Source organism: Atractosteus spatula, chromosome 19, assembly GCF_055471065.1.
Source record: "Atractosteus spatula isolate fAtrSpa1 chromosome 19, fAtrSpa1.hap1, whole genome shotgun sequence".
Classification (NCBI taxonomy): domain Eukaryota; kingdom Metazoa; phylum Chordata; class Actinopteri; order Semionotiformes; family Lepisosteidae; genus Atractosteus; species Atractosteus spatula.
The window spans coordinates 15278909-15302840 of NC_142724.1; the positions used below are offsets into that span (position 1 = coordinate 15278909).

The window sequence follows — 23932 nt, forward strand, 5'->3', positions numbered from 1 at the left end:
ATAAACCAGCAACTCTGACACATCTAACTCTTCACTAGCGACAACACCGTTCAAGGACTGGATGCTTGTGAATGCTCGGAAAACGTGGTGAGAAAAGTGTGGCTTAACCCGCTTGGTTGATGGGCAGCCTCCTGGAAATAGGATGAGGAGCCTCATTCAGACAGAGTAAATCAAGGAGCAGTTCCAAGACAGAGGTGGGGTGGAGGGATGACAAATGCAAAGGAAGATGTTTGAGTTTAAATTAGGTGCAGCTGTGTGAGATTGACTCGTTATTGTTATCTCCCCCAAACTTCAGTTAATAACTTCCACAAAGAAATACTGTCCCTGCCACTGCCCTACCTAGAATGTAAAAACCACTTAACTCAGGGGTTTGATAACATATATTATCCCAATGGAAATTCACCATGAATTAGTGTGAACAGGCATCTGACTTTTTACATGACTGATGCATAAGCAATCAATTCTTTCTTTGCTTAGAATGAAAGATATATATTAAAGGGCGGGAGTTGTATGACATTTTTAATGCATGTAGACAGGCAGCTGTGGTGGGTGAGTATCCTACCAACAGAAATAATTATATTCCAGTTAAAAATAGCAAATCAAGATACAATGCATTAAAATTGCATCTTCTGTATATTTATAATTAGAGCAGAACTTCTGTTGAGGGCAATTCATGTATTTTACACCTCCTACTTCTCTACCTAAGTGCAGTGCAGCAACTGGCATAATTGAGGTTATGAATATAATTAACGTCTGGAATGAAAACTGTTCACCACAGACCAGGGTACTTTGCTAAAGAGTGGAATATTTTAATACTCCAATGTAGCCCTTATTAATTAGCTTCAAACACACAACAGGGACTTTTTAAACTTCCCCAAGTTAAATTAGGCCATTATTAATTATGCAGTTTCTCAGTCAGTGCCTGGGTGCTGCAATGCAGGGCTTGAGCGCATATCAGACACAGTCACAGCTCACAGCCCTTCTAAGACAAACTTACACTTGCACAGAAAAGCAGGTCAGTCCAACAGAAAACAAACTATTCCATTTCCTGTGGGAGCAAGCAATCTGTGAAAGCCCTAATGTCAACCACTGCATCCACAAATCAAACTAAGACAGCCAAAATATTGGTGCCAGAGAACAATGTGTTGCCCTTCTGTGTACAGCAAAAACAGCTTTTTACCCCCTCTACCACCACCCCAACATTGGAGGACATCTTTAGTTTTTTCATGCATTTTCCCTTCATTTTATATCAGCAGCAAGAACAGCTTGAACTGGACATGGTGTGTGTGTTCCCTTCTTGTAGCAGAATCACCCTCCATTCATGTTGGGAGAAGGGTAATGATGTGGGGGATTAGACTCCATATTCCTTGTGTTCACAGGAAGATTTGAAATCTGATCATTGTGCCGGCCAGGGAAGAAAAGGGTAGTTTATTTCAAGCTCCTTAAACACATCACACCTTGTCTGTCACAAAGTCTATTCTAGGGCTTCCCAATCCTGATCCCAGTGAGCTCATCGCCCATTGCCCTTCAGACCAGCTGGACATGTGAGGGATTGATCTCATGACCTGACTAGTTCGACCTTTTCGTTTTCTACTTCAAAATGAGATTTTTATATAACTTATGAGTTTATTGAAGTAAGAGTTAAAAAGGTCTGATTGTGAAATGTTGTGTTGTGGAGATATGGAATGAGTTGGGTATTTGTACAAAAAATATGTCAGATTCAACCTTGACCTTCTGCCTGGAGGTGGGAGAACAGGTGACATCTGTCAGGGAAATCTCATGTAGTAAATACAAATCATATGTTTATCCAAAAGAACCACTGACATGGAAGTTTACTCTTTCCATGAAATGATTGGCAGTTTTGTACAGTTTGATGTGCAGCTTTGTTGGTGATAAAAAGACATTGTTGTTCTGAAATCAATTCAAAGGAAAGTGTCAAAGTTATTTCCTGGCCCTAAAGGAATATCTTGAAATATAATGAATGTCGACGTCAACAACTATTTCAGGACAAACAGTGAAACAGGAATCAGAGAACACAAAGGGAAATGTGGATTTGGGACTAAACACAGAAGACAACTTTTCTTTACACAAAACCATCAAGCCCTTGTTTAAAGCAGATTCCTCAAAACACTGGGTTTATCTTTATGAGATCCTCCCATTTGGCTACTTGTACTGTATTCCTGTTCTTGTAGGGACTTTACATCAACCCTTATTCTATTTTTATTTACTATTCAAATCTCCATTCGAATTGAACTCCAATGGGGTGAGAATAGACCAAGAACAAATGTTCTAGATTTAAAAGAAAATGCCATTTAGTTTACATAAAGATTGTTTTTTGGGGGTCATCCCCACAATCTACAGTATGTTTGTCAGGAGTCTGTCATTTTCTCAAATTGTGTCCTAACATTAATAGTAGTACATGCCTACACACTGGTGAGAGTTCAACATGTTTTTTTACATTTTAAACTTGTCTTTCTCCACTTCTGAGGGTGCTGTCAGTTAACAATTAAGCTTTCAATAGTTTCTAATTTATTGCAACCTAATGTTAATCTGTCAGCTGTCTGTTTCCTTCTCATTCTTCCTTCTCTGTATCTCATTCTTACAAGAACATCATCAATTTTGTTATAACACTCCCATCTTGGTAAAGAAATGCAGTGAATTGTCACGAGCAGTCATTAAATCACTCACGCATTAACTGGGAAGAAAATATTACTCATAAAAGCAATTATAATATCCTCACTGTGTCCACTTCCAGAGCAGTTTGTGTGTAAGAAGATATGACTCAACACCCTAAAGAAAATGGATTTTGTGTGTTTACAGACAAAAACTCCATTAACTTTCGTGCATCTGAAGATTAGAAAATGGCAGATATTCTGTTAGAGATCTGTACATACTGTACTACTGTATGTAGTGATGAGAATATTGTTCAAACCCTGGAAGGTTGCTAATGTACCATAAAGCAAAGTATCTTACGCAGGTTAATAAGTAAAATACAAAGCTGTGCAAATGGGTACAAATGTAAGTTGCTTTGAATACAATTTTACCAAATAAGTTAATAATAAAAGCACACTCCTTTTTACTTACGGGATTTAATATACAGCAATGTGCCAATCATGGATTTAAATAGTATGGTAAAACAGGAGGGAACCTTGAGTCTTCAAGTCAAGCCAATTACTGGACACCAGTCCTCCTAATAACTTAATTACTTAGTCAAATATTTCATTGGTTAAGTGGGGCTGATGTTGAAGATTACATCAAGAACGTAAGGTAAGATGGAAGAAAGAGCTTTAATACAAAACAGAGGCCCAAGGTCAATTTTACAACCTTAAAACTGGACTTTGAAATCTGTAAGAAATTAAATTTAGGGGACAGCACTGTGCACAGTAGAATGTTTCAGCACACAGTGATACAGGAGAGCTTGGTCAGCATAGCTAGACATCCAATTAACTTTAGAAAGAGAGCGGAACAGCAGTGTTAACTATCCAATTATCTTCTTTAAACGGAGCTAAGATGAGTAAGATGAGTCTGTGGATGTTCTGCATATACTGTACTTGAAAGAAAACTGTGAAGCATTTTAAGAAAAGACACTTAGCCAGAGCATCTCTTATCACAGCTTCAGAGCCTGTCTCAGACTCAGTCTTTCCCTGCATCATGATGTGCATCATGGCCTGTTGATAAACAGTTTGTTCCAAAACTGACGCAACACTACTTTAAAGAAAGTGAACCATCTTGCTGGGGAAGACATTCCAACCAAAATCAACCTCTCAAACTGGTGCAGCCTAATCTGCTACTCTTTTTATTTTTCACCACAATAGGTGATGAAACAATTCAAATATATACAGTAAAATATAATATTCTTCCACTTACCCAAGATTTTCCAAGGAGACTGTAAACAGCTTCCCCGTCATGCAACTGGCTGGCAACAGAGCCCAGGATTAGGAAAGCAGGGTTAAAGGATGCAGTGGCTGACATACTTTTTGATATGCTGTCAGAAAAGAATATAAGAAAAGTTACAAAAGACAGGAGGTCATTCAGCCTGTCAACTCAGGGTTTAAGTAGCTAATTAATCTGAAAATCTCATCCAGCCATTTCTTGAATGGCACTAGGCTATTGACTTCAACACTGTGACAAGCTGGTTTGTACCCTTTGTGTAAATAAGTGTCTCTTGCTGTCAGTTTTACAAGTGTATCCTCATAGACACATCATTTCACATGTGTCTGCTGGTTTTTGTTCATGTCTCACTGATTACCCTCAAGACATTCACTGGGTTGACTTGGTCAATGCTTTTGAGGAGTTTGAATATTTGAATAAGGTCCTTCCTTAGCCACCTTAGATCGTGTATAAAAGTTGAAGTGCTTACCAACTTGCAAGATCTAATACAGGCTGGGAGATTATATCAGAGCTTTGGCTCCTAGGACAGAGTGCAAGAAGAACAAGTGATACAAGGAGTTTAAAGGCATATAGGAGTTCATAAAGGTGTCATGAGCCTAATCAAGCCCAGGTGCATAGATGAATATTGAGTTATGTTGTAAAATCCATAGGGATTCAGTATAAGATGCTAAAACAAGAAGCTTATCTTTTGTTATACAAGCAAGCACTACAGTGATCAAACCTGGAAAAGGTAAAAGCTCTTCTTCTTTTTCAAGCTCAGTGCTTCCTTATAGTTTATGTTTCTGCTGCCTCTGCACATGTCAGTTTTAAAAGTAATCTTTTAGGTGTTTTCCCAACCATGAATTTTGTCTTATTTTTTAAATTTGCTCTAAAGTTTCTACATTGTTTGGTAATCCTCTTATTTCTGTATATTCTGCAAGCTTCACTAGTATAGTATAGTAGCTACAGTATGGAATAAATGTCAGTAAAACTACAAAGTATTTAAAGATATAAAGTAAGCAACCTTCTTTGCCTTTTTTGAAAGCAATTACTAAGTTGTTTTTTTTTACTTTATCAGTTTGGAATTGATTGTGTACAGTTTTTACAGACTCAGGCAGCAACAACAAAGTGGAATCCTTCCAGAGTTTGAATACTTTTGCAAGGCACTGCCTACATTAATACAGATTAATGTAGATCTGAAAATGAGAACATTCTTGCTTTTTCTTTTCGCTCAGATTTCAGCTGAGCCACACTGGGATCTGGTTTAGGCTTTATTGTAAGCCCGTGTTAATGTTAAAGATTATTTCATTACTGCTATCCACTCTGCAAAGTGCTCTTTGTGTAGTGTAAGTCAGTTTTTACTTCATATTTGAGCTGTTTGTTCTAGTCTTGTTTTTCTGGATTTCAGTTAATTACTGCAAGTTTGTGCTTTATATATGCTATTGTCTACAGTTTATATTGCATGTCTGTTGATTTTTTGTCAGTCTCACTGATATCGAAATGTATTGTTGCTAATAGTGAGTAGTAATAGTACTGTTTGAGCTGCTCTGATGGTTTCTCCCAATCTACCTGAGGTAATTTACAATCTCCTATAAAAATCACTTCTTCCTCTGCACACATGCCCAATTGCATTGTGTAAGACTGCTGTGACGGGACAGCCTTTGAAGCTCTGCAGCTGATTTGCTGCTAAGACAAAGGGCCTCTAACGACTGCAAATAGACTCCCTAGGTGGCACTTAGGTTCATTATTAGATAATTGGTGAAGGGTTAGTGTTCGTGCTCTAACATGGATTTTAATTAGAGGTGGTTTACAATATAAAAAGGGCTCACTCAGTGGTAGTGGGAGTAGATTCCGCGACCCTTGATTGACAGATTAAATTCTTGTGACCCAAAGCTATTCTAATACAAAGTACTACATCTAAACCTTTTCTTTCTTTCCTGTCTCTCCCGAGAGCTGTGTACCCACGGATGCTGTTTTTATCACCTCAATTCTCCTAGCCACATTTCTGTAATTCCAGTTACTTTGGAATTTCACGTTAATGAAGCAGTTTATTTTTATTTTCTTCCTAATACTCCTGGCATGCAGGTATACAGTAAGCACTAGTTACCTGGTATCTGAGACATCCCAGATACACATCCTGAAAACAGAAACATGCAACAGCCACTCATTCTCTCTTACTTTCTGTTTAAGGGGCAAATCCAACAAGCATTGTGTGTTTGTGGCTCTCTGTTGTTTTAATAAATTCCTTTTCAGGAGAGGAGAAAAAAGGATTGTAATTAAATGAGCCACAGTTAAGGGCTCTTCGTCTTTTTCTGATTCCACTATTTCACTTTCAGGGCTGCAGACAGCCAGGAGAGAAATAGAAATCTCCAGTCTGTTTATTCAGTGTCACACAATTCGTTCCCTTCTTGCTCAGTTAGGATTCTTCTTGAAAAAAATATAAATAGCCACACTAATATTTTAGTGTAAAAGCCATTTTGTATGAATCAGCAGTGATGAGCAGGCAAGCAGGTAATACTTAAGAGTCGCTGTGATGTCCTCATTTATTGACTGAACTGTCATTGCAGGTGTTGGTGTCAGAGACAGATTCCCAATATGGTCATCCTTCTCCAGGTAAGATATTGCCCTGCCTAGAGCCAGTAAAGAGTTTATCAAGCAACATAGTGCTCAGGGCTCAAATGATGAAATATTTCCTATACAGCACCTTAAGTCTAATGCAAAACTGCAGTTCATAAGGTTATTTCAGCACATTTCTCATACACACCATACATTGAATATTATAAAATAATAAAAATAAAAATCACACATTTTCATGTCCAAGCCATTTTTATAACTTGCTTTCCATTCTGGTAGCTCTCTGACTAGTTTATCTGTGTACATTCTCTCTGTCTTTTAGAGTCACTGCCAATATATTTATCCATCAGTATATAGTTAGATGTGAGACTGTCATCATAACAGCTGTGTTCCGCCAGACAATTAAAAACTAATTGTGCTTCTTGCCGGCCCCAGTGGAATAGCTCTATTAAAGGGTTCTTTAGAAAATGGAAACAGCTTGTGTGAGCTAAACACTCATTTTGGTGGAGAAAAACTTGAGAAAAGAGCAATAAACTTGACAGAGAAATGGCTGTATATGTGAGACCCTTCAGAATACACAGAAATGTAAAATATTTAGAAATTTAACTGTGTGCAGATTGTCCATATGCAGCTACAAATCTGTAACCTTAATTAAATCCTATTTTTTTACAAAGGTTCAGAAAAGATTTTGCTTCATGCTCTTGCACAATGTTCTTTGACAGCCTAACCAGGTAGGGAAATCAATGGTGAGAGAAGAAACAAAACAGCTATTTGCTATCTAATAAACATATATTAAATTCATTTATTCAGATTAAGAAGACAAGTGCAAAAACATAGGCTGATTCTGTGCTGTGCTCACTTTCCTTCACCCCTTTTCTTCTGTTATAAGGCTCTGGTGGGTTGGAGATGATGTCTCCAGCCTGGGGCCAGATCACTTCAAGCCCCAGTGTCACAGCAGGACACAGCTCCAGCACCAAGAGCTGCAGGACTGTTGTGGATATGCCAGCACTATAAAGCAGCCAGCAGGCTGGGAGGATGGTCTTAGACAATGCACAGAGACAGGTATACTACTACTGGTCTTGAAATGCATTTAGAGAAGATATAGTAGGAGGAAACAAAAAGTAGTATTACATACTGCCCTGGAGTGCAATGTGTAGTGAAGCCTGGACAGCACTAGATAACATCTCCAAATCATGTCTAGACTTGCATTAAAAAGAGTGACTGTTCTGATACATCACTTAAAGTTGAAACTGCAGAGGATCCTCAAGAATTTGCATATGAAACAAGTAATGCATCTAGTGACAAGAAGTGAGAAAATAGAGCATGCCTTTAAATAGGTTTCTTAAAGCTTGTGACTCCATGATAAGATCAGGCTTATGCTGCAGTCCATGGTGTAGATGAATCAATGAGGTACCCCTCCACACTACTACAGAGACTTTTCCCTGTGATTGAGTTTGCTTTATTTGCTCCTCTAAACTGGAGCCCTCAGCTCATTTATCTTGGCTGATAAATTTAGGCTTTGCTCCTGTCTGTGATAGATGGGAAAACCAAAATGAGAACACATGAATAAAATCATAAAATCACCCATGCAAAAGTGCTGCTATTTCTGTTACATTATGAATATAATGCTCATCTTCACAGATCAACATTCACAGTTCTCAAAACATTACAAACAATTTTGAAAACATTCTGGCAGGTCCTCTCAAACATCCTACAGCAGAACATTACAGAAAATCATCATTTACTGTGATGGTTAGGGGAGAGTAAATTATTTTCCCTTCGTATCACAGAACTGGGAAGTGGCTACTCAGTGCAAAGGCAGCCTTGGCATCTGAATACGACAGTTATGCCATTCACAATACAATACGGGCAGTAGTGCAATTGTTTTGCCCATCTCCTCTCAGGAAAAGGCTATCTGTGTATGAAAGTGAACTAGATTGGTCACAGTCTGTACCAGTATGAAATGCAGTCAATTAACCCCATTGATGCCCTCAGTAAACACAAGAGCACAGAACATTCTTTCTTATTCACATCACATCCGTTTCTTTTTACTGTCAAGGAATAAATGGAGGTCCCACCACATTTTAGCAATTTGGATTTACATACATGTTCATAACAGGTAATCAAATCTCAAGAGGAAAGTAAATGGCAATTACATAGTATTGTCTTCTATGTACATTGTTTGTAACCCATTTTGGGAATTTCTGTAGCTTGTCATAGCAATACTGTCCCTACTTCTTCTCTACACTGTGGGTCTGACCACAAACTGATGCAGCTCTGCCTGACTCTCCCTGGAAGCCACAGGAGGGCTTTAGCTGGCAGGGCTGATGCCACTCTGGCTGACTTTGCCCCCTGGGAGCCCTGGGCAATGGAAGGAATGCACAGACATTCCTAGTTGGCTCCACATGCACCTTAACGACTACTGTATACTTGGCTGGCAAGCTCAGAAACCACTTTGCTTCTTACACTTAATATTTGTATCCATTCACAACACATAATGAGAAAAGAAAGAATTTGTTGAGTATCCTGTGTGGCTCCATAAGAGACAAGGTCATTGACGGATGGTACTGTACCCTGCGTTATCAAAACACTTGAAGGAGTAGGTCAAGCTCAGAACACTACATTTCCCAGAAAGCTTAGTGATAACGTCATTGATTGGCCTGGGGGAAAAGGTTGAACAAGGGTATAACACAGAAAGGGTTATACTAAATAGGGTTATAGGGTTATACTAAAAGTTGTTTTAGTTTTGTCATGGTTGATAAAACTAAGAGTGAGTGATTTGTGTTCCAGAGACTGGACTCTGTTTTGATTTGAGAAGGATATTTTTGGATAAGGACTTTACTTTTAGAAGACAGACGTTTGGCTTTTGTGTTATGGATTTTTTTTTTCTTATTAGAAAGGCTTTTTTTTGCAAGCTGACTCCCTCTTAGACAGCACCCTGCTGCTCATGCTGACAGGATACAAATAGTTTTATACAAATAGTTATGTAACTAGCACACCAGGGCAATTGTTAAGTGTAGAACTATTTTTATGTGGTTATGTGTTTTCACCTTCACACAAGTACACCTACTATGTTTGAATTACACTGTCTTCATTTCAAAATATCGGATAATAAATACTGTGTGAATAATGCTCAAGCCACTTGTACTAAATGGAAGTGATGCAGACTGAAAATATCCACCAAGTTCCTACTGCCTCCAAAGGACCTAAACCACCACGATTCATTTCAGCTGCCTTTAGATATTAAGTGAATGAAAATTCTGTCTTTGGCACATTTACTGTTTTATGTCGTGCTACCTGCAGCAGTAAAGGACCTCGTCTCACTGTTGCTGAGATAGCCAAACACATGTACAGTATTTTCAACACAAAGATGTTTAAACTCAGTAGTTACTTTGCTTTTCGAAATGCTGAGAGTGCCACCTAATGGACATGAATATTACCACAGCTGATATTATGTCTTCTTCCGGCAGTAATTTTGACAAGCCTACACTGAATAAACACCTTCATCTTTTTTAAGATTAAGATTTTTTAAGCAAAACTGCTTAAGTAATATAAAAGGAAAAAAAATGTTATAATGTACTGTACAGAATTAAATGATATTATGGTAAAATTGCATAATGTACTATTAAGCCCTCATTTAGAATATTGTGGTCAGCATGTTTCAAATTGATATTGCTGCTCTGGAATCAATCCAAAAAGTAGGCACCAGATGTATGAAAGACACAAACCAGACTGAAAGAAAAAAACTTTTTAGTTTTGAATAAAAAAGACTACAGAAAGACCTAATAAAAGTATTCAAAATTATCAAAAGATTAACAAAGTCAACTTAGCAGACTTCTTAAAACTAAACAAATGAAATATGAACCAACTAATTGGAAACTATGTGGAAGTTTATTTAGAACCAAGAAAAGGGGGCATTTCTTTTCCCAAAGGGTTAGATTAAAGGGTTTTGGGAGTGTGAGACAAATTACCCAAGCAAGAAACTACTGTACTGAATGAGATTCTTGGACAGATCCATGATCAATGGGTCAAATAGCCTCCTCTCATTGTTACTGTTTGTTTGCTCTTATTTCATTACCAAATCATATCAATCATATCTTTAGTTTTCCAGTGGCTGTGCCATTGATTCATGATAGCTTTTGTCCCTTTAGACCTTTATTGTGGGTTTGATCTGGCTGCATCTCCAAGGCCTGTGATCAAGAGGATGATGCATGACATGACAAAACTGCATCAATGCTGACATTTTAGCTAGAAGACAAAGGTGACACCATCTGTGAAAGCAACACAGAACCTGCAGATCAGCTGTAATAAAAGAAAGAGGTAACCAAGCCATATTCTATAATAATATTAATAATAATAAGTAATGAATCTGCAGACACCTCCTTCTAACACAGAGACAGATGAAGTCAAAGGGAGTACTGTGAGCAGCGTTCGGTTTTATCCCAAATCTTATGGATTACCATTTTGATTGTGTGGATCAGGAGATACTGCATTTAACTTGGATGAATGCTTTTACAGAACTGTAGACAAATAATTAACTGCTCTTAATTACTTGTTGGAAAACAACAGTAAAAATTAAAAGTACTGCATTATTGTCAAAGAAATACTGTAGTCTGCATTGATGCTTTATTTAAAAAAATAAATATTTTACATCATCTTTACCAAAAGCCATACTCAACTGAGTTGTCCGTCTGCAATATATGTTTTAGCCCCCTAGTAACAAGATTGTCTCCATTATCTTTGAAATTAGGGAAATTAGGGAGAGGCTTTCTGTTCTTCCACATTTTGAGATAACATCCATAAAAAAGACATGTAAATCTTGTTAGCTCTTGCAATCACCTGGCAAAATATAACAACGATGTTGATTATGCAACATACAGTATACTGTGTGTTGTGGACCTACTGTAAAAACATTGAAAAATGTAATATGAAGAATGGCATAAAGTGTAGTGTCATAGTGAGTAACTTTCTATAATAGATGTTATACAAGATTAAAAAGAAAAGAGGAAAAACAAAACTTTTCCAGGCTTATGAAAGGTCAGGAGCATGACCTTGATGAGAGGTGGAACTATTGTCAACAATCATCTTGAGAGAGACAGCACATCTATTTGAACATATTTAAATTGATTATTTATTTTTAAGACTGACTCTTCTCTCATATTTCAAACAAATTGTGAATTGCTAGGGTCTTGCATCATGATGTAATTATAAATGTACATTATTTTATGTTTAACAGCAGTCCAAACATATGCTGGTAGGTTATTTGGCTTCTGTACAAATTGACCTTGGTGAATGTTTGCATGTTTGTGTCTGTATGTGCCCTGCAATGAACTGACATCCTGTCCAGGGTGTATCCTGCCTTTTGCCCAATGTTTCCTGGCATTGACCCTGAACTGGACAAGCAGTTATGAAAGTGATATGAATTCTGCCACAAGGTGGAGCCTGAACTTCATAAAACTAAGGCATAAGGCATAACATAAAACTCCCACTGGCACCATGATCTAAGTTAGAAGTCCACAAACCTAGTCCCTGAGAACCCCCATCTAATTGGTGTTTAAACTAAAGTCTTTCAAAATTATGAACACTTGGAAGTTATTGTTCAATTAAACAAGTAATTTTCTAAGTGAAGAAAACTCCCTGAAGTCTGATGAATACTCTGATTTGTGTACCAAATGATCACTATATTACTCAATTTAAAATTTCTGCCCTTCACTTATTCACATTTTTACAGGTATTTAACAATTGCTGAATTAGTGGCTGCCTATTGTTGCTTGTGTCTCTCACACAAGCAACAATATACTCTAGCACCATGGGTCTCAATCCGGTAGTGTGTAGGTTTGATCTGAATATTTTTTTAATTAATGGCATTATTTACAACTGATACGTAACCTATTTATAAATGAGAATAATTTTTGATGGAGTATTCCTAAAAAGAGACTGCCTAGCCTATAAACACTGTTAAGACCTGTCCTCGCATGTACTCCATTGGCAAACACAAGAAAGTTTGAAAATAAACGAAAGTCATACAGCCCATCTAGCTTGTTTGTGTTTAAATAGAACTGCTTTTACAACATGGCTAGGTAGCGTGTTACAGACTCAGAGAACTCTTTATGCAAAGAAGAAACGCCTTCTTTCCATTTTATATATTTATAATACACTTTCTTACATAATGTAGCATTAAAATGTTAAATTTACTGAGTCCCTGCATCACATTTTTTGTATTCACAACATTTTCACTTTTGAACCTAAGTAAGACATGTGAGCTCTGCTACATCAGTATTTATTCTGTTTGTGGTGATATTGAGTCTGGAACTATTTCAATTGCAAATCCAGCTCTAAACTCTATGTATTCACACATGCAGACAGCAGGGTACATTGTCTTTCTTCTTGTATAAACAGCCTACATGTTAATGTTAAAGGAGTCACAAAAGTAAAACTTCATTGAGCTGAAGTCCTTGAAAATGTTTTCAAATTCAAACCATGGGTAAGTTGTGTGATAGAGGTCGCTTCAATAACAAATACTTTGCACCTTGGCTGATGGAAAAAAACTGTAAAGCAGGGAAGTCCCACATTAATACTTAAGAGCCACTGCCAAGTAGGTTTTAGAGGCCTTCGGCTTTTTAAGAACAAGAAAAGACTTCAATTTGTAAGTATATAGGTTTAATTCAGCAATTAAGTGCTGAGGTGAAAGGAAGACAAAGAAACCTGCTGGCCCATCAGGACTTCCGGGACTGGACACAATATGTCCTGATACATTCTCAGTCCTCATCTGAAATACACATTAACATAAAAAAGTAACATAGCTTAAATTATACGTATGGTAATTACCAATTGTTGTTTGTGTCTGAAATGTTCTTGTGCTGTATTGGCTCTATCATGATGAGCATTTACTTCCCTTGAATGTAAATTTGAAGCAAAATACTAGACTGATAGACCACTTCTTTCATTGCTTGTCTAATTCATTTCATGAATCATGTATTTCTAACTAATGTTTCTGGATGTCCTGTTTGATCATTTTAAATCAGTGCAATATGATCAGTGCCTTTCTCGAAACAAAACACTATTGCTTTTCAAGACTGGAAAACCATTAAATTTAATCACCTGTCGGCTCCTTGTCTCAAGGTCTGAATACGCATTTCTGTAAGTACATTCAGTACTGCACTGATCTTTAGAACAATAGTGTCCGAACCTGTTCCAGGAGGAACAGTGTCATCAGACCTTCAATCTAGCTCAGTTCTTAAAGACCTACAGTATGTTAGCTCAATATTGACTTAATTGGGCCTAATAACTTCTCCAAGCTCCTTAATTAAATGAATTATTCATCGAACCAACAAGTTGCTTTGCAGGAAGTTGCAAGTTTGCATGTTTTGTTTCTACGCAGTGGTTGGAGATCTTAAGTTACATTCAATAGTTAAAAGGCAACCTCCTACATATTTAGAAACTGGAAACAATCAAAGAGTTCCAATGAATTATTAAGTGCTCAAATATATAATACAAAAACAGGCAGGTATGTGGCTCCTCAGGACCAGGATTGGGAACCACTGATTTAAGGGGACTTGGAAAACCTACATACACACTAACCCTCCAGGACCAGGACTGGACATGCCTGGTCTAGAGTCCACAGGACTCTTCAAAACTGCATCGGATTTCAATAGGTGTTTCCTTAAGAAAGTAAGATGTAACTTCTGTGCTAAACTTTGCTAAATTATTGTTTGGCTAATTATCCTGAAGCAAATCGGCATTTGTTTCCTTAATCCTGCTAATGCCACTGATAAGTGTTAGATTTGAACTGAGAGTTTTTCAAGGGTGGCACAGTGGCTTGGGGGTTAATGATACCACCTCATAGCCCTGTAGGACAGGGTTCCATTCCAATTCAAGGTAATGGGCACTTCTTCATTGCCAATCATATATATATCTATGATGGACTGGCATCTTGCCCTGTGTGTTGTGGGCTGTATGACACACTGTTCTCCAAGGTTAAAGCAGTTATTGTAAATGATTGGCATGGTCTCAGATTAAATATATTACAAGGTTTTATTGATCAACAGAGAAATGTTAAGTGCTAAAATGAAAACAATAAATAGAAAAATTGAAATGAAGAATATTGCAATTGTCATACTGTGCACAGTATCAAAAGCATGAGGAAGACCATCAACCAAAAGATGGCTTTCTAGAACTTGACAGGTAACTTTAAAATCCTGTTCGGTCTCAAAGTGATTTCCTGATTGTAGTCCACCAGCTGGTCTACCTAAATTTTGGAGGATGAACTTAGTTTGGTACAATACGTTTAGAAGGGTTGTGTGTTTGGAGTTGGACAGTGTACTTTCCACCTGTTACTGTGCATCATTAATCGGCAACTAACCACAAAGTGTTTAGAGAGCTGCAGGAAAACAGCAGTTTATTGAATAACATGAGAACATATTGACTTAGCAGCACCTTAAAGTGGTTATACCTGAAACCAAGGAGAGAAGACAATTGTTAGATGTAATTTAGAAAATACACCATTTAAGGGTTCAAATAGGCTTAATGAGCTTTGTGGGAATGAAAACCAGGAGAGAGAGAGACAAGTTCATGGGACAAGCTTTGATAAATACAATAAACACATAATATGGTTTTTATCCTAGGTTTATAAAAAAGCAAAGGAGTCTCCCTTTTTTATATTTTATTTGATGATGACAAACATATAAAGAACAATGTACAATATAATCCTGAGGTTTTAATAGAACTGCGAAACAGAAAATAAAGTGAAAGAAAATCAACAAGTTTCTAGCTTTAGGCCATAAGTGTACAACTCCAGGCCTTGAGGACCAATAACCAGCAGGTTTTTTTATTTTATGTTTCTATGAATCACAGACCTTTGAAAAGTGTTAAATTGGTCCAATTAAGCTGGTAATTAGCTCAGTTAGGTCCTCCAGAACAGAGATTGGATAAAAAAAAGGCAGACGCCAGCTAGTCTCCAGGACTGGAGTTCTGCATTCCTCCTTTAAAGCTTTAACAAAGAAATTGTCCTCTAACCATGCTGGCAAGACATTTTTCCAGACTTTTTAGTTTTTCAGTCATTCATATCTTTGTTTTTTATCTTTTCAGAAACGTAACAAAGAGGTTTATTGTAACCGTTGTGAAACATTACTTCAGCTCAAAGCTTCCAAAGACATGCAAGGCAGGACAGCCAACATGTAGGGGTCTAGATACGGAATGGGATGTGCTTTTCTGTGCTCCCACTTGCTGTGTGGAGAATGCTCTGGAGTTCTCAGATTTGGTAAGTTTTGTAATCTTAATGTTTGAATTTAAACTGTTTCATGTAACAATTTGTAGACCAGGAGTGCTCGACTCCAGTCTTGGGGGGCCACAGTGTCAGCAAACTGTCCAGAAACAGGGTTTAAATCCCCCCAGTGTGTTGTGTATATTGTATTATGTATTTACCTTGTAATTTGCACTTTGCACTTTGTGTATCCTGTCTACAATGTTTATGTCATTGTTCTGTCTGTCCTGCCTGTATTTGCACCATGGACCAGGAGGAACGATATTTCGTCCCACTGTATACTTGTGTATGGCTGGAATAACAAATAAACGTGAACTTGAACTTGAAACTTGTATTCCAACTCATGAGCCAATGCAACTAAATATTGACCTAACTGGGGAAGTTTGTTAGCCTTTTCCAGTTCTTCAGGTGCTGCTGACTTTCAACAACTTTCAAACATGTTGGATTGTAGCCCTCCAAGACTGATGTTGAGCTCCTCTGCACTGCAGGGAGAAACACACTCAAACATGTTCATCAACAAAAACCTTTGGGATTTACAAATTATCAGATGCACCCAGATCTACCATTTTATATTGCTCAGTAAAAGGGTCACACAAGCACAGATATTAAGAATTGACACCTCAATTTTGAAGTCCCTGAAAGCAAAATCCAAACAGGAAATGAATCAAGAACAAATATTAATATACAGTTTTGCCACTATGTCCAACAAGTACCAGAACTGGTGTTCAAAAAGACCATTTTCAAGCTGGGACTGGAAAATGAGAAGATATGATCTATTGAAGTTTATTATTCTAAGATTTCTAAATCATCAGACCACCCACCAAGCTTATTTTCCTTCTCTGGGTATACAATACATATGCTTTTGAATGAATTGATTGCATTCTCAGCACTGTGAGCTAGGATATGACCAAAGTCCAATTCAAATTACAGTAATAAATATCAGAAAATTGTATTAAAAACAAAGGGGAAAAAAGAAACCATGATTAAATAAGGAAATCCTGTATCTCTTATGGTGCCTTTTTAAGTCCACCAGTTATTTAGGATCCAGATCACACCTAGAGCAAACACATGCCAAAGGTCCACAAGGTCCAAGGAAGATTGTCCATTTTGTCTTAAAGACAATAATACCAAAGCTTGGGCCAAGACAGACCAGTGCCTGCTTTGTTTCCTTCCATTTCCTGAAACCCTTCAAAAAATGTATACCTTTATACCTTAGGAATATTTTTTCAGTCCAAAGTGAGATATGTTGTGAATCACACCCGAGCAAATTCAGAAAGATGTCTTTTATCAAAGAGGCAGAAAACGCGGGAGCTGAACAGGCCATCCTCTCTGGAGTTTTTAACAGACACCCCGTTGTTAATGGCTTAGCGGAATGCCGTCCTCAGATGGCTTTAGTGTCCGTTGGTTTCTCCGCCAGAAACGGAGGCCGGTGTCGATGACCTTGAAGTGATGCTCGACACCTTCTCGGGGGCAGGGCTGGGCACGCCGGCGCCCTCCGCGGTTTTGCCAGCGCCCCTGGTGGCTGCAGTAGAGAGGGGTTTGGGCTGTGCCTGAAGTCCGGGGCTGCAGATCAGGTGGTGCCTCTCCCAGTCTTTGTGTTGGCAGAAGGAGCCGCAGTAGCGGGCAGCGTTGCACCCACTGCAGGTCTCGCTGGCCTTGCGCCCGCAGTTCCAACAGCTCTGGAAGAGCAAGGTTAGCAGAATTCATTACAGATTTCCTCCCCAGGGCCTCTGCAGCAGCAGGACTAATCCTAGAGCTATGCCGCCGAAACGGAAGATTACAGTGCAAACAGCTGCCCTGCTCTACTGGCTGCCTCCTTTCCTTTCCATCTGCCAGAACCTCTGCCTGTTGAAGGGGCTCCTAAACCTCAGACTGCACAGTCCCAGTATCTGCTAGTTGTCAGTCCTACTGTGCCCTGTTGCGTAACTGAACTGAGGTCATCAGTACTATCTTGCACAAACTGTGATAACTGCCACACGTGCTGCAATCAGACTGTGAATAACACCTTATCACTGAACCATAACTGAAAGTATCTGAAGCACGAGCAGATCTTAATGTGCAATTCACACATTTTAATAAATTGTTTCTTTTTTCTAAGAGATACATGCTTAAAGGGAAACAGTGGCAGTTGCACACCACATTTCAAACCACATTTTAATTTAATAATATACCACTGAAATGAATGCTGCTTAGAGTATACTGAGAGGGGCACCCCTAGCCTAGCAGATAATCACTTAGCCGTGTGGGTTCACAAAGGCCAACAGACCAATAATTGGCTAATTTCACCAGTGGCTTTAAAAGCACATCCCTTCCAAAACATCCTGATCCATACTTGACAGACAGTTCTAAACACAAAACAGGCATGTTGCCAATCACCGATAAAAAAACATTTTCACCTGGATCTGTTTCTATCCTGGACATTGGCAATTTGGAGCATAATGATCGAATCTGAATTTGAAAAAAAAAAAGATTCCTAAAGACCTAAAAGTGACAAATATCTTCTGTGCTCAGTTCCTGTTGCCAAGCAATGTTTTGCATACTTTGGGATTTTAGGCCTGACCTTGGTCCCTTCTCCAATGTAGAGTATGTAAAATTTCAAAGTGCAGTTTCTTTAATCAGCTTTCAAGTGTTTTTATCGCTCTTTACCTCACTTGAGTCTTCCTGCTTATTGACGACCTGGATGACGTCTTCAGTGGCCTGTCGCTTGGCATCAGCAAGTGTCTTCTCCATCTTGGCTCGCTCTGCTGTGATCATCTCAAAGGCCTTCTGCTCGGCCTCCGCCACTGCCTTCTGCACCTCATCCATCGCCTGCCGCTTCACCTCATTAACTGCCTCCTCTGCAAGGGTCACAGGAATCAACACATCCCCTCCCTTTTTCTGTTGTTTCATAGCTCTTGCCTTAAATAACACAGAGCTATAAAATGCATTGAACCCAGTACAGAAGGAAGTGCCAGAGCCCATTACTGATTCGGCAACACATGATCCCTGATAAGTATACTTGAGCAGCCAAGTCACAATAATGGATTGCTTCAGTCAATACTGAAGCTTGGTGTGTTGCAGAGAGACTGAAATGTGCGCTGAAATCAAATTCAAGAAGATGGTCTAATTAAAATTGACTAAAATGGGTGTCACTCAAGGCAGTTTCTAGTCTATTGGATATTCAAGAGGTTCTATTAATGTAAAGACTGCATACTGCTCAATTTGATCAGACTTTTATCTTGATGGAAAAAACGAGGATGAAAAGGGGAAAGGGCCCTCTAGTTTGATGTTGTCATATTATTGTTTCAACCCCCCAATTTGGAATAGTCAATTACATTCTTTTACATCTCTGATGTGCCCACTTTTGATCATCTTGTCTTTTAACATATCACAGGTAACATGGGCCCTCTACCTGAGGATCGGTACTGCCTGGAGGAGAAGTGTGTCACTCACTGACACACAGCACGTCTGCAAGCACCTGAGAGGCCGCAGGGGCTCTGGTATCACTGAGAGCCAACTATTCACCTACCAGCAGTTGTGAACAGGATTCCCCAAGCGGCACATTTGGCTGTTGCAGTTGCAGTCAGCTAGTGACATGAACCAGACTCAAACCTACAGGCTCCAGGGTGTTCGGGCAAGTGCCTTTACCAGCCGTCCCACTCAGGCGGCTGCTAGAATATTGTGATTGAGCTGTTCAGAGTCCACTTAACCGAGTTCCTGTAAGCTTCACCAGCCACAATCTCAGGTGCTTCCCAATACACAAGGCTGAATTTGCGTTTTTTGTCGGATTACATTGTCATTTAGCATGCAAAATTGGCTTGTCCACTGGGGCTTCTCATGCCCAGTGTTACTGTTTCTCTGTTATGGTTCTCCGCACTTAGCTTTGTCTAGTCTTTTCAGAAGTGAAATGTGCTTGGGTGCTTTATTTGCCTGGTAAATGACATTTTCAAACGCTACACATTTTCAGGAGTGAAATTATGCCAGAGAAAGAGGAGATGTAGCAAAGTGAACATTAAAAAAATAGCATATATTAATTAACAGCTGATCCTGTATGTACCTACAATGGGTCTACATGCACGTCTCCGACAGCTTAATGTTCTTACCAGCCTTTCTCCAGATCTCATCCGCTACGTAACCTGGTCGGGATGTGAAGTCACGCTGAGGTTCTGCGGACAGGTAAGATCGGTTTTAAAACACAACAAAATCAATCCATAACAAAATCAAAATTAAAAGAGGAGGATTTCTGGGTACAGGTGACTTTGGGTTTAGAGGCCTCTGCACAGAGCTCTTACATGACAAACAAGACTTCTGTCTGTGATTGAATCCTGTACACTGTTGCCTGTTGTTATAGAGCTCACAGAGGGACACAACAGTTAAGGTTAGCCACTATTAAAACACTCCACAATGTCAGAAACCTCCTGGATTTTTGAAAGTAAAGTCCTTTTAGAACACATACAGTATCATTTAACAGGCTTTAATGTTGTTTGCAGTTCTTTATGCAAAACTGAGGTGGGCAGATTTTATTTTCTACATATATGTGAAGTCCAGCAGAGGGCAGCCTTTTAAAACAAAGATCAGACTTATAAACGTCAAATACCAATGGCATATTAATACTTAAGTCAAAACCTTTTTTTATTTGTCAATGCTTGGATTTTAGTACTGATTTTAAGTACCAAAGGCAAACAAGACTGGATGTTAAATCGCACATGTGTTTAGCTCAGGTGCTCAACATTGGAAAGTTACTCCAGGTCATTTAACTCACAGGCCTTCCGCCTATCGAATGCTTCATCTTAACAGCCTGTATTTGTGAGGTGTTAGTGAATTAAAAATAGCTTTGACATTTATCAGCCTTTTCCACACATGCAAAATCAGACTTTGAGGCAGAATCCATTACTCTCAGCAGACAGACACTCCAAAGGAATAAATTACTCCTGCCAGTGTTAGTTGTTCAAAATGGAAAATGACTGGAAAATGGAAAATTACCTGCAGTTTCCTGAAGTGGTTTAACTGTATATAATTAAAGCAGCACTCTTGTGACTGTGGCAAAATACTTTTTCAATCCATGAGAAGCTCTGTGCGAGAGCCCCACAGACTCTCTTGCTGGGGCAACTGCTGAGGCCTGGAGCACTCACCGCTGTTCAGGCCCTCCCCAGCACGGGGGCTGTGAGCTTTGGAGAAGGGCTGCCCACTCTTCCTGGCCTCCTCATGCTCGCTGGAGCGCCTCCTCCAGTAGTTCAGCTCCTCGCGGTCAGACTCCTGGCAGCGGCGCAGCACTGAGATGGAGCGCCGCGTCTTCTCCACCATGTCAACGATGCAGTTCAGCACCTGTGCGGCACACACATGGAGAGCAGGGGTCATGCACAGAGACAAGGGTCTACCATTAGAAATGAAAGCACTAGCAAGATTGCAGGGGATTTCCCTGGCTTTGTAAATTTAAATCTGTAAATTTAAATGTAAATTTTTCATCTGTGATTTACTTAATCGGTTTCAGAAAGCTTGAGAAAGCTTAATAAAATTAGTTTGTTTGATACAGCGCGAACTAATACTTCGTTCGTACTCCTCTCGAGCTTTCAGAGACACAGCTTAGCGCTATATTCTACAACAGAACAAGTGATCGACAATGAATACCTCGCAAAAATCAAGTATTATGACATGGCTGAAAGGAATAGATGCCAAGAGTACTGAAGCCAGCTCCGGTAGATCACGCACACCCAAGGAGAATTATACATCGGGCACTAGGGTTACCATATTTGAACATCAAAAAAAGAGGGCACCCAGAGCAACTTTCATATTGCTAGGGGGTCAGGATGGAGAGGGTTTTCAAAATATCCCATGTTTTTGTATGTTAATTCATAAAATAATTGTGATGATATTTAACTGTGTGAAAAGCATAAGTCCCCTCTGCTGCAATAACAGCATCCTCTGTTTTGCTGACAGATTTTACAAAATAATCTGTTAATTTGGTTGACGAACTCTCTCCTCGAATTGCCTTTTTGTGTTTGTCCGAGTCAAATTGAGCCTGCAAGTCAAGTACACCTTTATTTGCCACAGAGACAAAAGTACCAGGCTTACACACCAAACATTCAGCTTCCCAGTCTTTTCTGCCACTTCAAAAACACAGAAATTTATTTTTTAGTTCTACTGTGAATTTACACTTTTGCTTTGGTATTGTGTTTGATGGTAGGAAAACAAGAAACAAAATAAGGAGCCTTTTGAGGGAATGCTTCTGCACTGCACAGACTGAGTAAGACACTGATATTGGCACCCAATTTCACTCTTTCATGACATAATCATACACGTACAGGACGAAAACTGAACGACGACATAGGTCGCGAAGCGAACTAGAGAAGTTAATAAATTCTCTCGCTCTATTTCTAACCTACTCATCTACTGCCTTTAAAACTTCTGTTAATTATTCTTCATGGTGATAATAAAGCGGTCAAAATCCCAGACATTTCTGGATATTTGAAAATTCCCCCCGGATGGGATATAAGGATCAAAATAGAGGACATGTCTGGTAAAATCAGGATGTATGGTAACCCTATCGGCCACCGATACTAGCTCTGCTGCTGAACCTGACACAGACAGCACTGCTAGTGTTAGCAAGCGTCGGAAAACTGCTACAAGGCGGTACGATCCAAATGATCTAAGTGCTCAGGGCTGTTTATATTATATGTGTGCGTAAGTGTGTGAGTGTGTGTGTGCGTGCTCACGCTCATGTTGGTCATTGAGATTTTCTGGGGTTCCTATGAGAAGATGACTTGTAGGTGGTACTTGGATGCTTTGGTTTGATCGGGGTGGGACTTGGTCCAAAACGTTTGAGAACCACTGTGTTAAAGAATTGTTAAACTGAATGCCTTCTATTTTGTGTTTTACCTGAAACAAGAGCAAAAGTATCAATGGACAAACAAAATCCATCTGCTTCCTTGGATGGATGCAGTGAAGAATACTATCCTGAGGAGTTGTTTAGAACCTGCTTTTCTTTTATATGTTTAGTTAGGATCTTTACATGATCTTTACAGGTCCATGTCTCACTGCACTCAGTCCATCAGTACATTGGTTGGTGCCTTGGGTCACTGCTTTTGATAAAGCAGCACAGATGATGCGATGTCTTGTGTTCCTTGTCTAAATATACTTTTCTCCTCTTTTTTTTTTCCTTTCTCTTTTGTTTTTTGACTAAGTACTGTACTGACAATGATGTTACACACATTGTGTTATCTCTGGAAGATGTCTACCTAGTCTTTTTTGTTCTAGAATTTCTTCTGTGTTTCCTGCCTTGTGGGGTTGGGGTTAAAATAAAAATAACAATTAAAAAATACTTCCATAATATGAAAGAAGTTGATCAGCATTTGAACAGAATACTTGCACCTAAGGTGTATTTAAAATTCACTTATATTAACATAAACATTGATTAATTTAACCCCCAAATGACTGCCAGAAGTATAACAAAGACAGAACCATTGACTTTTAACAGAGGGATCCCAGTGGGTGTTTTCTGAAGGCCTATTAAAACAGTGCTGTGATCTAAGCAGGCTCCTCTGTACCAGAGCTGCTGAGCCTTGAGATGAACTGTACAGTGCCAAAGACAGCTAATATTTTCATTCCATCTGGCTATGAATTATGCAACATTAGATGAGGCCAGATCAATCTGAAAATGAAGAGGGCACATTTGAAGTCACTGAATGTCCTATTCTGTCTTTTTTAAAGGGCTAATTTTCCTTCTGCTGACAGCTAATGCTGCAGTTTAAAATCTCTGACATTTATGAAGAATAGACCACTAAACCTAAACACGCACCATTGCGCCAAACACAGAAATCCCATGCGCGACTTATGGCATTAACTTTTTCATCTATCAAGGTGCACACTGAAAACAAATATACCAAGCAGGAAAGATGTAGGAATATTGAAAACTGTCTTTACAACAAAAACAACGTTCATTAAGAGTTTTATTTATGTGTTGTGCTGCATGGACCGTCTTGCCCTGGGTCAACAGTTCAACAGTTCAGGTCTTACGTGATCCAGGTGCCGCCACTCATCTGCCCACTCCCTGTCTGTCAGCCTGTGGTCCACTGGCTCCTCACGGTAGCCCCCATTGGTGCCTGACAGCAAATACAAAAAAAACAATCAGACAAAATAGTTCCCTTCAGAGGCTGGTTGTTACTGAAATCAATGCAACACAAACAAAATGGACCCGGTTTTGTCCTGCCCTTTTATCAGGAATACAAACTCAATTTAATCATAAATAAT

The 23932-nt window shown here is 39.0% G+C and overlaps 1 protein-coding gene across 2 annotated transcripts in view; it reads right to left on the bottom strand.

Annotated features, from left to right (window-relative positions):
• Positions 1 to 15089: 15089 nt before the first annotated feature.
• cbfa2t2 (CBFA2/RUNX1 partner transcriptional co-repressor 2) overlaps positions 15090 to 23932 on the bottom strand; it is a 45437-nt gene continuing 36594 nt past the window's right edge. For both annotated transcript variants that reach the window (XM_088937693.1, XM_088937694.1), the window contains exons 7-11: positions 23699 to 23784; positions 20818 to 21010; positions 19789 to 19851; positions 18353 to 18543; positions 15090 to 17385 (exon numbers count right to left, since the gene is read on the bottom strand). In XM_088937693.1, the coding sequence (XP_088793819.1) occupies positions 17098 to 17385; positions 18353 to 18543; positions 19789 to 19851; positions 20818 to 21010; positions 23699 to 23784 (821 nt within the window). In that variant the 3' untranslated portion in view covers positions 15090 to 17097. The remainder of the gene's footprint in view (positions 17386 to 18352; positions 18544 to 19788; positions 19852 to 20817; positions 21011 to 23698; positions 23785 to 23932) is intronic.